Source organism: Carcharodon carcharias, chromosome 6, assembly GCF_017639515.1.
Source record: "Carcharodon carcharias isolate sCarCar2 chromosome 6, sCarCar2.pri, whole genome shotgun sequence".
NCBI lineage: Eukaryota > Metazoa > Chordata > Chondrichthyes > Lamniformes > Lamnidae > Carcharodon > Carcharodon carcharias.
The window spans coordinates 10,731,482-10,747,261 of record NC_054472.1 but is presented as its reverse complement, the minus strand read 5'-3'; the positions used below and the strand labels follow the sequence as shown (position 1 = coordinate 10,747,261).

The following is a 15,780-nucleotide window of genomic DNA, read 5'->3' as shown; positions in this document are numbered from 1 at the left end:
CTGACCAGGCCAGCATTTATTGCCCATCCCCCTCATTGCCCTCGAGAGGGTGATGGTGAGCTGCCTTCCTGAACCGCTGCAGTCCATGTGGTGTAGGTACACCCACTGTGCTGTTAGGGAGGGAGTTCCAGGGTTTTGACCCAGTGGCAGTGAAGGAACGGCGATATATTTCCAAGTCAGAATGGTGAGTGGATTGGAGGGGAACTTCCAGGTGGTGGTGTTCCCTTGTGTTTGCTGCCCTTGTCCTTCTAGATGGTAGTGGTTGTGTGTTTGGAAGGTGCTGTCTAAGGAGCCTTGGTGTGTTGCAAGTTATAAGCTGATGCTGCAATGGAAACAGGAATATCTGCTATCTACACCCACACAATTGCAACTTGATTTAATCCTCATCAGGAATTAAAGAAGGTAGTTTAATATCTATGTAATTTCATTAGGTAAAGCATGACCAGTGTTGACGTTTCGTGTCCTCATGACCCTTCGAAGGGTCATGAGGACTCAAAACGTCAACTCTTTTCTTCTCCGCCGATGCTGCCAGACCTGCTGAGTTTTTCCAGGTAACTCTGTTTTTGTTTTGGATTTCCAGCATCCGCAGTTTTTTTGTTTTTTATATTTATTAAAGCATGAACAGTACCTTGCAAAAAATTACTAATATTCTATTTATATTTGCACAGCTTCTGTTCTTCTTCAGGAGAGCTCAGCTTACTTGCTCTCGCTGACTTACATTCATTTCCAGTCCATCATTGCCTCAATTTTAAACAAAAAAAACTGTCTGTAATTATATAGCAAGTTTAACAAGATAAAACATCCCAAAGCACTGCACAGAGTCATCGTAAAACAGAATATGCAACCAAGCCACATAAGGCAATGTCCGTTACTGGCTCAGGGGTCACATAACTATTGCGTACAATTCTCACCCATGTTTTCAAATCCACCCATGGCCTCGACCTCTCCATCACTGGAACCTTCCCAGCTCCATATCTCTCCGAGACCCCTCACTTACCACCTCTTATGCATCCACGATTTTATCCACCAATGGGGAGCCTGTTCTTCAGCTACCTAGGCCTCAGCCTCTGGAATTCCCTCCTTAAACCTCTCCATCTCTCGGTGATCTTTTTCAGATGCTCATTAAAGCTTACCACTGTGACCAAGCTTTTGGTCATTTGTCCCAACATCTCCTTATGTGGCTCAGTGTAAAATTCATCCACACAAGTGCCAGGCAATGACCATCTCCAATGAGAAAGAAAATCTAACCATCTCTCCTTGACATTCAATGGCATTACCAGCAATGAAATCCCACTATCAACATCCTGGGGATTACCACTGACCAGAAATTGAACTGGACCAGCCACAGAAATACTGTGGCTACAAGAGCAGGTCAGGGGCTGAGAATTCTGCGACAAGTAACCCACCTCCTAATTCCCCAAAGCCTGCCCACCACTACAAGGCACAAGTCAGGGGTGAGGTGGTATAATCTCCACTTGCCTGGATGAATGCAGCTTCAACAACACTCAAGAAGCTCAACATGATTCAGGACAAAGCAGCCACTTGTTGGCACCCCATTCAACAACTTAAACATTCACTCCCTCCACCACCGACGCACAGTGGCAGCAGTGTATACCATCTACAAGATGCACTGCAGTAGCTCACCAAGAATCCTTCAACAGCACCTTCCAAAATAACTACTTCTACCACCTAGAAGGACAAGGGCAGCAGACCCATGGGAACACCACCATCCGTAAGTTCCCACCACACTAGATGGGCTGCAGTGGTTTAAGGAGGCTACTCACTGCCATTTCTTGAGCGCAGTTAGGGATGGGCAACAAATGATGACTTTGCCAGTGACGCCCACATCAAACTCGAACACTCCTGTGAGGCACATTAGAATGTTTTACTATGTTAAAAGGAACTATATAAATGCAAGTTGTTGTTGTCGACACATATTAAAAATTAGTTAACAATTGATTAGCTTTGCAATTACTGGCCCTTTTTAAGTTGGACATAGAAAGAATATGGCATAATATAATGGCAGAAGAGCCTTTGCATTTTTTATTAATGGGAGAATCTCTCTTCCTATCTCCCTCCATTAAAGAGGTGGTACAAAGTGATTAACCATTTAACAAAAAGCATTGGCAAAGCTGAATTAAAATGACAAAGCAGTGGTGACCATCACATGAACGGCTTTTGTCGTCAAAGGAAAGGAAACAACAGCCAAGACTAGGATCCAGAAACATGAAAAATACAGTGACATACACCCACACTGGAGTATAATGTGTAGCCCCTTCACCGGGCCAGCTTCATGTTTACTGCGTTGTGCAAAGCAATCGTGTAGTGCTCAACAAGCTCTCTTTTAAATCAGTTCGCCTTCCAGTTTTCCAACTCTGGTAGGGCACCAAAATTCCCAGGCTTGGGAGGACAGAACGAGGGCATGAACAGAATCTGAAGCGGGAAATCTACTGCTAGGTCTCCACGTTCTTCTGTTTATATTGTGGAAGTTTGACATCATGGGGAAGCGTAGATGCTTCTCCCAACCTGATGTCACTCGAAGGGGCAGTCAGCACCAGCAGTTGCCATTAGCTGAAAGTGGTGAAAATAAAGTCATTTTTCTTATAAGGGTCCACTCTTCAGCTGAAACCTCTCCCCCAACATCAACAACAGCAAGGTGTTGGCCTGATATTTCTGGTTCGCTACGCAGGGTCTGATCACTTTACATGACCGATTCCATCCCTGGGATTTAGGAGAGAGTCAACATCTGGGCAGAATGGTGGCCAGATGTTGTGTCATCAGTTCAGAAATGAGACGCTGGCTAGAGGGGAGCCCAAGTAATTTTGGATCTCATTACCTGTACCTCTAGCACACTGGGCGTAGGACCTTGCATTTACTGGTTTTGAGACTTTGGGTGGAATTTAATGTCTTAATGTCCTCCCCACCTGGTGAGTTTTGTGTCGGCAGGGTTGGGGGGGCGGGGCGGCATTTAACCAGGTGGGGGGATGGCAGCTGGGGATCTCGTTGCCTTCTCACTCCAATCCTGATTAAGCCCATGGTAGGAAGGCCTGTGGAGTTCAGGGTTGCTTGAGGGATCTGGGATGGGGGGGTCCCTCATTCAAAGGCACTCAGTTTGAGGGGCCAGGCATTGGAAAGGGGTCCCACTCTAAGTCAACCCCTGCCCTTGCTGCCGACACCCCTGCCACCCATCACTCACCTGTGGCCTGGGGTTCAGCAACGATCCTAAGCCTCAGATGGGTGCAGTACCAGCAGCAGTCACTGCTTCCCAATGATGTTGCCATTCAATAGAGCTACCGGCCTCCGATTGGCCAGCATCTCTCTGCAGGCGGGGTTATCTTCTGCCCCCCACCCTCCACCACCCTCAATCAGGGTCCTTGATCCCAGGGAAGGCCTAGCTCTGCCCAGTTAAGTGCCCAAGTGGCACTAGATGTGGCAGGTCTTCTCTAAAAGGCACTGCGGGGCTCTCCAGCTGGTGGGCGAGACCCACATCACCTCCATCAAATCCAGCCCTTTATGCCCACAGGAGAACCCCTTGAATCAGAGGCTGCAAAAAGAATTGCTGAGTCAGCCAATTATCTTGCCGTTTCAATTAGCATATTTAGGTCAGGCTTCAAAGCATTTACACAAATTGTAGCAAAGTGACAACAATTGTTATTACACTCATCACATTTCACGGTGTACATTAGAAGGTATCAGCCAAAATCAAATCTACTTTTAACTGTTATTGGGAATGCACTTAAAACACTGTGTAACTGATTCAATTGTGCAGGTTCCAATTTTTGGACTACACCCAAGTTGAAAACATTTTCTCTATGTCTACCCTTTTGAACACCTTCATAATGTTAGGTCACCCCTCAACCTTCTATTTTTTAAAAAAAAAAAGTCTTAGCCTGTTCAGGTTATTCTGTGCAGCAAAGACATCACTTACGGAAGAGGAAACATGAGGAGACATCGATTATTTTCAAGCCATTCAAAAAAATCCATGAGGTAGTTCTGCACACATTATTAAAACTTAAGAAATGTTACCTTTAAAAGTGTAAACTTGCATTTTTTTTTAAATTGATGGATTCGTCCGAAGATTTAATCATATAGCTTACCTGAAGCGCACGCCAAAATCTTTCCAAAGGTTAAAACAAAGCTGTGTTTCCTACAAGTAATGTGATAATGTGCGCACAAGTATCATTAAATTTTCTTTTCTGTTCACCAATGAACATTGCCTTACCATTGTAAATATGGAACTTATGTTTTGTTTTCTGCAGAGATTCATTTCAAAATATGTGTCTCATCCCATTAATTCCTGTATAATCTAAACCCTCACCTGAATCAGTGATGAGGATAGGCTCCTGGAGAGGTATGTCAGTTAATGTGATGCTGCTTTTTAAAATCCGCGTCTTGGCTGGTTTGCGTGGAAATCGTTTCTTAAGCTGCAAGTTTTTGAAGTGGGAAGCGATGTGACTTTTGCGGTGCCCTGAGGTGCGGAACTTTTTGTCACAGTGCGGACAGTCAAAAGGTCTGGCTCCTGATGATAAAAATAGGAAAGAGAAAACCAATGAAGAAATAGTCGGGAAAAAAAAACAATTATTGGTGCAAGACCCAGCTGATTAAATGAGATTTTTTTTCCCCCCTAGTTTTGGATTTCATTCCAATAACCCTGGAACTGTGTGAGTGGTCCAAAATACTTCTGACCCATTTCTAAACATGGCTTCTTGCTTTTTCCTAGTGGCAAGGTAGGTGAATTCTGATTCTCTTAAGGCATTAACTGTGCATCTAATGCCTCAAAATGCTGAACAGGAATCAGGAATGCATCCCCAACTGGACAAGGGCTGCCCACTATTTTGGAGAGGGGCAACTGGCGCCTTTTACCAGTGTCTGAAGCAAATAAGAGGCCTAGTACCTGCTTCAAACCTCTGCTGCAACGTTGCTTTGCTAAAGCAACACATCAAGGAAGCCAAATTTGCAGAACACCAGAAATCACAAGTAAATAATATCTGAATGTGGAGCTGGAAGATGCAGGTGAGCTCCTCCCAACTTCACATTAAATTGTCCCAATTGCCACTATGCCACCTCCCACACTTCATCCGCTCCCATATACTTCCTAACCAAATTAAATTTCTCCCAGCAACTGGCGGTGCAATATCAAGCACCTTTTAAAATGTATTTTATGCTAATTTTAGCCCTTCAGGGATAAAGGCGAGAAGCTTCCTAAGTGTTGAATGCGCCATGAAAAGGCACTCTAAGAAACAAAAGTTGGATTAAAATAACACATTGTGATGCCTGGGTGAGTTTTTCATTTTATTGTCCGAGAATACAGCATCTCTCTGGGCCATTCACAGTGGACGAGAGCATGGCTGACTTCCCCCCAAACCTCCATCAGCGGAATATCAGCTGTGTCTCAGTGGGCAGCACTTTCGTTTCTAAGTCAGGAAGTTGAGAGTTCAAGTCCCACTCTGGGATCTGAGTACAAAAATAAAAGCTGACACTCGCAGTGCAGTACTGAGGGAATGCTGCACTGTTGGAGGTAGGTACCTCTCTGGGATGAGATGTTAGACTGAGGCCCCATCTCCCCTCTCAGATGAATGTAAAATATCCCATGGCACTATTCTGAAAATATCACCAATATTTATCCTTTAAATAGCATCACAAAAATAGATTACCTGGAATCTCATTGCTGTTTGTGGGAGTATGTGCACAAATTGGCTACCACGTTTCCTACATTACAATAGTGACCACACTTCACAACAACGCTTCATTAGCTGTAAAGCACTTTGGTTTGCCTTGAAGTCATGAACTGCACTGTTTATAAATGCAAATCTTTTTTGTTCTATAGCATATTACTTCTTTCAACTAGTTTGATACTCTAGAATTGACAGCTCAATCATATCTATAAACTGCAATATGGATAAAAATACAATGAACAATTTTATGAACGCTCTTTGGAATCAATACTAAAAGATTCTTAAAACAAGGAGCATACCATAGATAGGGTGCTTTTTCCATGCTCCTTAACAGCATCCATTTTATTATGACTTATTCAAAGCTCTCTTTCAGAACATCTCTGGATTATTCCAGAAAACATTTCGAATTGATACAGGGGTCTTTTCAAAGGTACCTGTATGTAGCCGAAGATGAACCTTTAAACTTCCTTGAGTAGAAAACATCTTTGCACACATGGGACATCTGAACTCCTTGATACCAGTATGAGTCTTCATGTGGGCAGTGAGGGTACTTTTCACAGCAAATGCCCGGAAACACTGAGTGCACTTGTAAGGTTTCTCATGAGTGTGAATTCGAATATGTCGCACTAGATCACTAGGCTTTTTAAATTCTTTTGTGCAATATGTACACATGTGCCATCTAATTCCATTCACTCGACGGACAGACCCTAAGGATATAAAAGAATCAGAACATCAGCTAATTGAAATTAAAAAAATGTTCACAATGTCCTAATAAATACACAGATGGAGCAGATAAGCAAAATCTATGTATCCCCTAAGTTGCATCCTGTTTTGAAATGAAGAATAATTGCACCATCTCCTATTTATCAGGACCTCAAACTGCGGAGCTAATTACATCAACCAGTCATCCCTTTGCCAAGTTCATACTGCTCCATCTCTACTTTGATTCACCTCGCCTTAGTTGTCAACATTGATTTCCTGTGCTATGCACCTTAACCAAATAGAAATTGGTACAACAAATTTCAATACAAGTCTAGTCACTTTCTTCATGATTTAGAGCCCTGAAGTCAACTTAGTAAATCTGACCTTTCAGTTGGTTTTCACCAGTGGCAGGGTAGGTGAACTTTGCCTATTCTGGATCTTTCATTGAGCTATCCAGTAAGTCCCACTTCCCTGCCCTTTCCCCATTACCCCATAAATCCTTTCCCTTCAAGCATTTATCTATTTCCCTTTTGAAAGTTACTATTGAAATGTTTCCACTGCACCCTTTCAGACAGAACATTCCAGGTCACAACAACGCGCTGCTTAAAAACAATACAACAGGATTCTACATTTTCAATCCAAATTAGATTTACAATTTTTACTATATCATTTCTACTAATCATTCTCTACATCCACAGTGTCACTCTCAAAATCCTCAGGATCAAAATCCACATCTACACCTATTTCCTCAATGTTTGTTAATACTCTGAATATTTCATCATCAGTGTCAAAGGCATCATCTATGGCATCACCCTCTACATTTTCAATGTTTGTTGAAACATTAAATATTTCATGATAGATGACATTGGAAGTTTTTCCTTCTTCCTTAGAAGGCGTAGTGGTATTGTCGCTGGACCAGTAATCCAGGGACCCAGGGTAATGCATTGGGGACCTGGATTTGAATACTGCCATGGCAGATGGTGGAATTAGAATTCAATAAAAATCTGGAATGAAAGATGACCATGAAACCATTGTTGATTGTTGTAAAAACCCATCTGGTTCACTAATATCCTTTAGGGAAAGAAATTTGCCATCCTTACCTGGTCTGGCCTACATGTGACCCCAGCATTGTGGTAGACTCTTAAATGCCCCCCAGGTGGTTCATTTAAGGGTGGCAATTGGACTTCACTATTTGCACAGGTGGCTTTTTTCCATTTTTTTTTTGCATCACAATATTCACACACCTTTGTCTATTGTCAGTCTGGGTCTGACTCTCAATTATGATGAGGATCATAAATGAAAGCTTCTAGGTCTTGGTCTGTTACTTGCAGCACTTGTTCTTCTTGCATTCTGTCGCTCTCTGTCAACTTCTCATCTTCTCGTTCTAGCCTCTTCATCTTCCCTGGCTGTAATTGCTGCCCGACCCTTTTGCCACTTTGCTCTCACTTATTCACCTTTCCTGGCTCTGCATATCACCTGTCACTTTCCCTTACCAAGTAATAATGCGCCGTGTCTCGGAACATATTTTATTTGTTCCACGTAAATTATGAGAAAAGAAAATTAAATATGAAATAAAGTCAGGGATTTTTGATGTAAATTTGTTGCATTCTTTCTTGGAGTGTATGGTTAACATTGGTTAAAACATGTCTGAGTTACAGATATAGCGCAGACAGGACCGTGGGACCCCCTGATAGGAAGACAAAGGTCTCCCCCCAACAACGTGGGGCTGGTTAGATGTCAACTACCCTACGACATTCCCCTGGGTCCAACATATCATTCCATCAGTTTGGTTGAGATGGGCCCAAGAACCTCAGAGAACTTGCTAACAAACAAACATTTTGCTTTTATATATACAAAAAAAATAGAAAATATACATAGGTATTTCCAATGGTAACAAGGTGCAGTTTTAAAAAATACAGCTGAAAATGCATTTTTTTTTTACAAAAACTAAATATTTTTAATCAAAGTACCTAGTCCACCACTTGTTAAAAACCCAATTTCAAATAAATGCAAATGACTTTAAAATGCTAAACTGAACAAGTTACCAGTTATATTGGTTTTCATTTCCAATATGCAGTGCCATTATATTCAAGCATAACTTCCTCTCAAGTTCTACTGCTAAGGTCAGGGATCATGTACCTTACACGAGGATAGTATGACAGCATGTGAAGTTGGTACTGTGCTCTAAGCATCATCACCAAAGCTCCTGAAACAACACCTTCAAAATCCATGACCAATACCATCTAGAAGAACAAAAGCAGCAGACAGATGGGAACATCACCACCTGGGAGCTCCCCTCCAAGTCACTCACCATCCTGACTTGGAAATATATCACTGTTCCTTCACTGTCATTGGGTCAAAATCCTGGAACTCCCTTCCGAACAGCACTGTGGGTGCTCATGCCACCTCCTGTTCTTTTACCAAGTATTTTAAATCCTTCTGCCACGGGAAACAGCTTGTTCTTATTTACTCTACCAAAGCCCTTCATGTCTAATACTATTCATATTAAACATGTGATAGATGGAAAGGATAGTCCTCTCAGACCTGATATTTTCAGACTTACCAGGATACATCATCATTTTTTTCACCACATCCACGTTCTCCTTGCCGGATAGTTTTTCCATCCGCTGTTGGTGGGATTGCGGGGCTGAAGACTGAGTCTGTTGAAGAGGCGTGGTTTGTGTATCCTGGGACTGACTTTGAGATAACGAAACCCTCGGTTGACCAGGATCAGGTTGATGTGCTTGAATGGGAATGCTTGTTAGCCCACTGTTTTCTAAGGCTTGCTGGAATTAAATTTTTTTTTAAAAAAGGGTTGTTTTTTTAAATTACATTTAATATCTGATAAAAATTAGAGCTAGCATATAAAATTAAACAAAAGAGCATGGGTTAACGAGGTTACATTAAAAAATGTGGTGGCTCTAACTTTGACAGCAATGCAACCAAAAAACATTTTATTGCAGTTCGTAAAGAATCACAAGGGGGAGTCTAATATCAACACTTATATCAGAGGGTGTGAAACTAAAAGGATACAAAATTCTACACATTTTCATAAAAACCATTCAGTAAGGTTCTCAGTCAGGTTCTATGCGCATATTTTCAGTGAGGTAGTTATTCTCCTATCAACCCGTAAACAATAAAGGCCAGAGAGCCATCGTTCAATTTTGTGTCCCCACTTAATTGGTTTTTAAATTCAGATCTCCAAAATTGTTTAAAGAAAACTGAGATGTTGCCTAATTCTTTAATACATGACTGTCAGGCATTCAACATTTCAGAACTGGGTTTGGCATCATAATGCTATTTCTATAGTTGACGTGGCGATGGAGAACTCACTTGTAAGATGTCCTGATTGATACTGCCCTCTATAGTGATTTGCTGTACTGGCTGCTGAGTCTGCGTCCCCTCTCCAGTCACCTGCTCCGATAGCTCCAGGAGCTGCTGTATAACATCAGTTACGGCTTGTGCTCCTTGATGACCTCCTGCAGAGGTTACAGGTGATGACCCAGCTGTCTGTTGTCGTGAGCAAAATAGACAAGGGGATGAAACCAGGCTGTGTTTTAAATCAGGTCACAGTCATTCATTACTCGAAGGAAGCGCATTATTATTTGGGAATCAAAACAAAAGAGCTTTGCAGTTTGCAGCATCCTCATTTAAAACTGTGCAAAACTAACTTACATTTGGAGTCTTCAAATATTAGGCTGGAAAACCTGATCACTTAAGGTTGGTTCCTTTGTTCATTAAACTGTTTATTTTAAGGGTTAATTCCCTTTAAAATAGTAGAAGAATTTCATACATTGTGTTATGCTAATATTCAAAGACTCCAATTTTGAAGCAAAAGCCTTATTTACATTCCAGTTCTACTTCAACGTTCAGCAATGTGCATTTGCAGAAATACCATGAAAATGTTGTGTTTCTTTGGAAAACCACCATGGTATTTAGCAACACAGTTACTAAGTTGCACTGAAATTCTTCGCTCTCGTAGCAGTCGCCAGTAAGCTAACATCCTGCTTCCCAAAGAGATGTTTCTGCTACATGGGAATAGCAAACAATGCGCTCCGTTTGCCTGTTACAATCAGTACTCCTGCAAATGTTATGCAGCAAAAAAAGCAGTATGTTCGTTCTCAAGTATTATCTTTACAAGAGTTTTAGAATTTGATCCCGAAATACCAAGTAACAAAACAGAATTTGGCTTTTTCAGTCACTATGAATCAGTGATCCTGATAATGCATTATGCATTACATTACTATTTTTAAATAATTGCATTTCTTCCAATGCATCAAGGATTATCTGCAAAAGTTATAACAGTCTTGACCATCTTGACATTGCAGTATTCCGCAGTCCGCATTTATGCGCAAGTACTGATTGAATATTTGAAATGACAAGCTAAGTGTCCTCATGTAATCACCTTTCAATAACAATGAAGTCAAGGACATTTGTCAAATCATGGCAAATTCTTACAATACAAAAGAGGCTCACTTATAACACACATCATCGATATATAGGCAATATGAGGGAACAAAGCATTACTGGGCAATTATCCTGTAAAATGGATTACATGTTTGAGGTTTATGCACATATATAAAGGAAATGTAGTAGATACTGTAGATTTTCCAGAAGAGACCTGATAAGATCTTACGTAAGAAATTAAAGTACAAGGTATTAAAGGGAATACAGATATAGATGGCGAGAAAACAGAAAGTAAATGTAATTTTTGGTGGGAGGGGGGATAGGAGTATGATTATGGGTAGTAACATGCCCAAGGATCTGTGCTAAGGTTTCCATTGTTTTCCATTTTTGTAAATGTTTTGGACATAGGTACAAAAGAAAATGTTATCAAGGTTTGCTCATCATTAACAGGGAGTGTGACAAACTGAAGACAACTAGAGGTCATACTGCAGAGCGGACAGACAGGTGGCAGATACAGTCAAATGCAGAGAAATGGGTACAACATTTTAAAAGCTGCACTATTATACATGACAAATCACAGGCTTGCTGTAATGTTGATATTTGGCACTTTAGATTTTTTTTCAAATAGAGCATGCAATACTGGCATAAATTTGGAGAAAAATCTTTCTTTAACCAGAGACTACCAATAAATTTCGAGTCATACAAGTTTAATTTACCAGTACACTGTGTGCAGTGTCAGTGATCACTCGCGAGGATTCTGCTCCATCTGAGTGCATCCTGCTGATGTGTGCATTAAGGCTGCCTAGCTTTCTGAATACACAGCTACACTCCTCACACTGGTATGCTGGCTGGTCACCATCCTTCACCTGTGTTTTTTAAATAAAACAATAAAAAATAAAGGATCAAATGAAAGACAAAATATTTTCAGCAGAAAGGAAATACTAACATTAAAATTAAACAGTAGAGCTACAGTAATTTAATCAAAAGGGCCAATGAAGTTACCGAGATTTTAAACACTAACAATGATTCACAGTATTTTCAGTAATTATAATCTTCATTGCAAGGAAAAACAACAAGTGGAAACATTGCTTAAAGATGGTGGCATTCTGGCCATCAAAGGCAGCATAAAGTGTTATTAAAAATCCCTCAAAAACATTTGTTTGGTAATGCTGTTTGAAACATATTAAATTATTTCCTGTAAATAAAGAGACAGAATACAGTACTTTCATTGCTAATCCAAGGATGGGGGATGTAAAACAAAATAATTAATTGCGAATCATGAATCTGAACTGCCACTTCAGACCTCTCTTTACAATAAATCTCTCTCCCTCTAAAACCATGTGCAGGATATCACAAACCAATTAAATTAATTTAACTGATTTTAACACCATCGTTCAGGTGAGTAGTTAAAAACGAGCAGTTTACTTATCCAGCTTGGAATTAGAGCCTTTCCTCCCCCCACGTATTATCCTGCAGGGCACTGTAGGCGGAGAAGGTGCTCCATCTAAAATAGCCTCATATATTCATGCAAATCGGGGTTGTATTATATCATTGGGGCCCCAATTGCATTCTAACAGGGGAAGTGGGGAAGCTACCAAAGCTTCCCTGCCAGGCTAAAGCAGATCTGCGCCTGTCCTGCAGGCAGAAGTGACCCTCTGAAGAATAGTGTAAAACTGCCCCTTTATGGGGCCAGTAGGTGCGATGCTCCAGGTCCTACAAAGTAAAGTTGTAGTCTTCCCTGCCCTGGACTCACCCTGCATTTCTTTCCCCTCCCATAGACCAGAAGACATAGGAGCAGAAGTAGACCATTCGGCCCATCAAGTCTACTCCATCATTCAGTGAGATCATGGCTGATCTGATAATTCTCAACTCCAGTTTCCTGCCTTTATCCCATAGCCCTCATTTCCCGTACTGATTAAAAATCTGTCTATCTCAGCCTTGAATATACTTAACGACCCAGCCTCTGCGGTAAAGAATTCCACAGATTCAGTACCCTCAGAGAAGAAATTCCTCCTCATCTCTGTCTTAAATCGGCAACCCCTTACTCTGAGATTATGCCCGCTGGTCCTAGACTGTCAAACAAGGGAAAACAACCTCTCAGCATCTACCCTGTCAAGCTCCCTAAGAATTTTGGAAGAGTCAAATGGAATCGAAATGTTAACTCTGTCTTTCTCTCCACAGATGCTGTCAAATCTGAGTTTTTTCCAGCATTTTTTGTTTTTGTTTCAGGTTTCCAGCAGCTGCAGTATTTTGCTTTTATTTCCCTAAGAATTTTATATATTTCAATAAGGTCACCTCTCATTCTTCTATACTCCAATGAGTACAGGCCCAACCTACACAATCTCTCCTCATAAGAAAATCCCTCCATATCTGGGATCAACCTAGTAAACATTTCTGGACTGCCTCCAATGCTAGTATATCTTTCCTTAGGTAAGGGGACCAAAACTGTTCATAGTATTCTAGGTGTGGTCTAATTAGTGCCTTGTATAGTTTTAGCAAGACTTCCCTATTTTTATACTCCATTCACTTTGAAATAAAGGCCAACGTGCCATTTGCCTTCCTTATAACCTGCTGAATTTGTATGTTAGCTTTTTGGGATTCATGCACAAGGACTCCCAAACCCCTCTATGCTGTAGCTTTCTGCAATCTTTCTCTATTTAAGTAATATTCAGCTCTTCTATTCTTCCTGAGGAAATAGCCTTATATTTTCTCACATTATAGTCCATCTGCCAAGCTTTTGCCCACTCACTTAACCTGTCTATATCCCTCTGCAGATCTCTGTGTCATCCTCACCACTCGCCTTCCCACCCATTTTTATGTCACCCGCAAACTTGGCGATAGTACGTCATCTAAGTCATTAATATATATTGTAAATAATTGTGGCCCCAGCACTGATCCCTGTGGCACTCCATTAGTTATGCATTTCACAGGGGCAGTCCAGGACAAAATTTGACACCAAGACACATAGCGGCTAAAACATGGCCAAAGAGGTAGGTGTTGGGGTGTCTTAAAGGGGGAAAGCGAGGCAGAGAGGCACAGAGGTTTAAGGAAGAAATTCCAGAGATTAGGAGGAAGCCTATGGTGGAGTGATTAAAATCAGAGATACTCAAAGCGACAGAATTAGAGGTGCGCAGATATTTGAAGCTTGCGGGAGTGGTAGAAATTATTGAGATACAGGGTGACGAGACCATAGGGGGGATTTGAAAACAAGGATGAGAATTCTGAAATCAAGGCAATGTTTAACCAATGGAGGTCTGCACGCACAGGGATGAACAGGACTTAGAATGAGTTAGGACATGGGCAGAGTTTTGGATGTCGGCACATTTACAGAGGATAGATCGTGGGAGACTGGCCAGGCAGCTTTGTAATAATCAAGTCAAGAGACAAGGAAGGATTGCACGCCATGAGATCTCAGCTTTCCTTCAATTCTGGCTTTGTGTACTCCTGGTTTCCTTTGCTTAACGGTTGGCAGCCATACCTTCAGTTCTTTAGGCTCCAAGCTCTGGAATTCCCTCCAAAAATCTCTCGGTTTCTCTGCCCTTGTCTCTCCTCTTTATAGGGGCTCCTTAAAAACCCTCTGTCCTAATAACTCCTTCTGTGTCTCAATCAAATAACACCCCTTTAAAAAGAGTTGTTGTTCTTGTTGAATAGTTGACACCTGAATTGCTAAAAGGAGTTTTTAAATTGACACAGGTGGAAATGTGCAGTCTCTGAAGTTAGTTCATTATCATAGTTACACATGGCTCCTGATGCAGGTTTCAATAAGTGCAGGGTGCACACTAGTGCTGGCAGCAGAAAACTGCATGCAAGTGCACTTAAAGGGAGGCAAACAATTAAATAAAGTCTCGGGGTGAAAAATTGCTGAAAGTTTTTGGCAAGGTGCAGGAGGCACCTTAATTCAGCAGGGCAGCAACATCTATTTAGTATAATCTATTTGGTACTGCAGTTGGAATTTCTTTTAAATTTCATTCCAGAACCACAGAGAATACTTGCTTTAACATTCATTGTTAATCATCTAAAAATGAAAATCATAGAAATAGTGGAAGGTTAATTAATAAATGATTGGCTGACAACAAGAAAGAAAAAGTAACAAGAAATTAAAATTAGTCAAAGGGGGAAGGATTCCAGAAAGTACTATACTTTACTGAAGCACTAACGCACTGGTCAGTTTAAAGGCAAGATGAGTTGCAGTTTTGAGATTACAAAGTAGCTGTACTGTACTAACATAGCCAAATTTACGTCACTTCAATTCAGGATGAAGACATGAAGCCTGGTTGAAACACTTGCTATCCATTATGGGAATACCAATACCTCAGTGTGAACCCTCTGTATGTGTGCTCGCAGATTGCCCCTCTGTGAAAAAGATGCTGGGCAGAAAAGACAAAAATGGGGTTTTTCGCCTGTATGCTTGATCATGTGGATTTGCAGCGCCCCTTTCTGGTTGAAAGCTTTTCCACAATCACCGCATTTAAATGGTCGTTCGCCTAAGTCACAGAATAAAAATAAAAGCTGGTAAGCGTAGAAAAGTTTGTAGCAAAAAAATATTAAACAGTGCAGTTATTGTACAATGTGTTGGCAATAACTCTAGTTATACCATGTGTTGGGCTAATGTTATGGCAATAGCACTACATGTACCAGGTGTTGGGCTAACTTAATAGTGATAGCACAAGTAATACTGTGTGCTAATCCACGACAATTTACTTAGGATAGTAAATGCTCAAGGTCTCTCATATTTTCCTATAAATAATTAAACATTATGGCAACTGAATAGAAAATATTTACAGGCACTTGTTTAAAAACACAACTGTAACACCAATTATGAAAAGAGACAGATTCTAGTTTTGCCAACTGTATTAAACAGTATAGATTTTAATTGCTTAATGAGTTACTGAAGTTCACATTCAGCGACTAGCTGCATAACTATTATTTTGCACTAGATCACAAGACAGGACTAGCAATGGAGCAAGTCAAGTACCTTCCTGGTAGAAATTAAAGC

General features: G+C 40.9%; 1 protein-coding gene across 3 annotated transcripts in view; it reads right to left on the bottom strand.

Moving 5' to 3' along the window:
• LOC121278741 (zinc finger protein 236-like) overlaps positions 1 to 15,780 on the bottom strand; it is a 137,804-nt gene that overhangs the window by 80,069 nt on the left and 41,955 nt on the right. For all 3 annotated transcript variants that reach the window (XM_041189124.1, XM_041189126.1, XM_041189125.1), the window contains exons 6-11: positions 15,096 to 15,268; positions 11,501 to 11,650; positions 9,711 to 9,887; positions 8,941 to 9,163; positions 6,110 to 6,382; positions 4,319 to 4,519 (exon numbers count right to left, since the gene is read on the bottom strand). In XM_041189124.1, the coding sequence (XP_041045058.1) occupies positions 4,319 to 4,519; positions 6,110 to 6,382; positions 8,941 to 9,163; positions 9,711 to 9,887; positions 11,501 to 11,650; positions 15,096 to 15,268 (1,197 nt within the window). The remainder of the gene's footprint in view (positions 1 to 4,318; positions 4,520 to 6,109; positions 6,383 to 8,940; positions 9,164 to 9,710; positions 9,888 to 11,500; positions 11,651 to 15,095; positions 15,269 to 15,780) is intronic.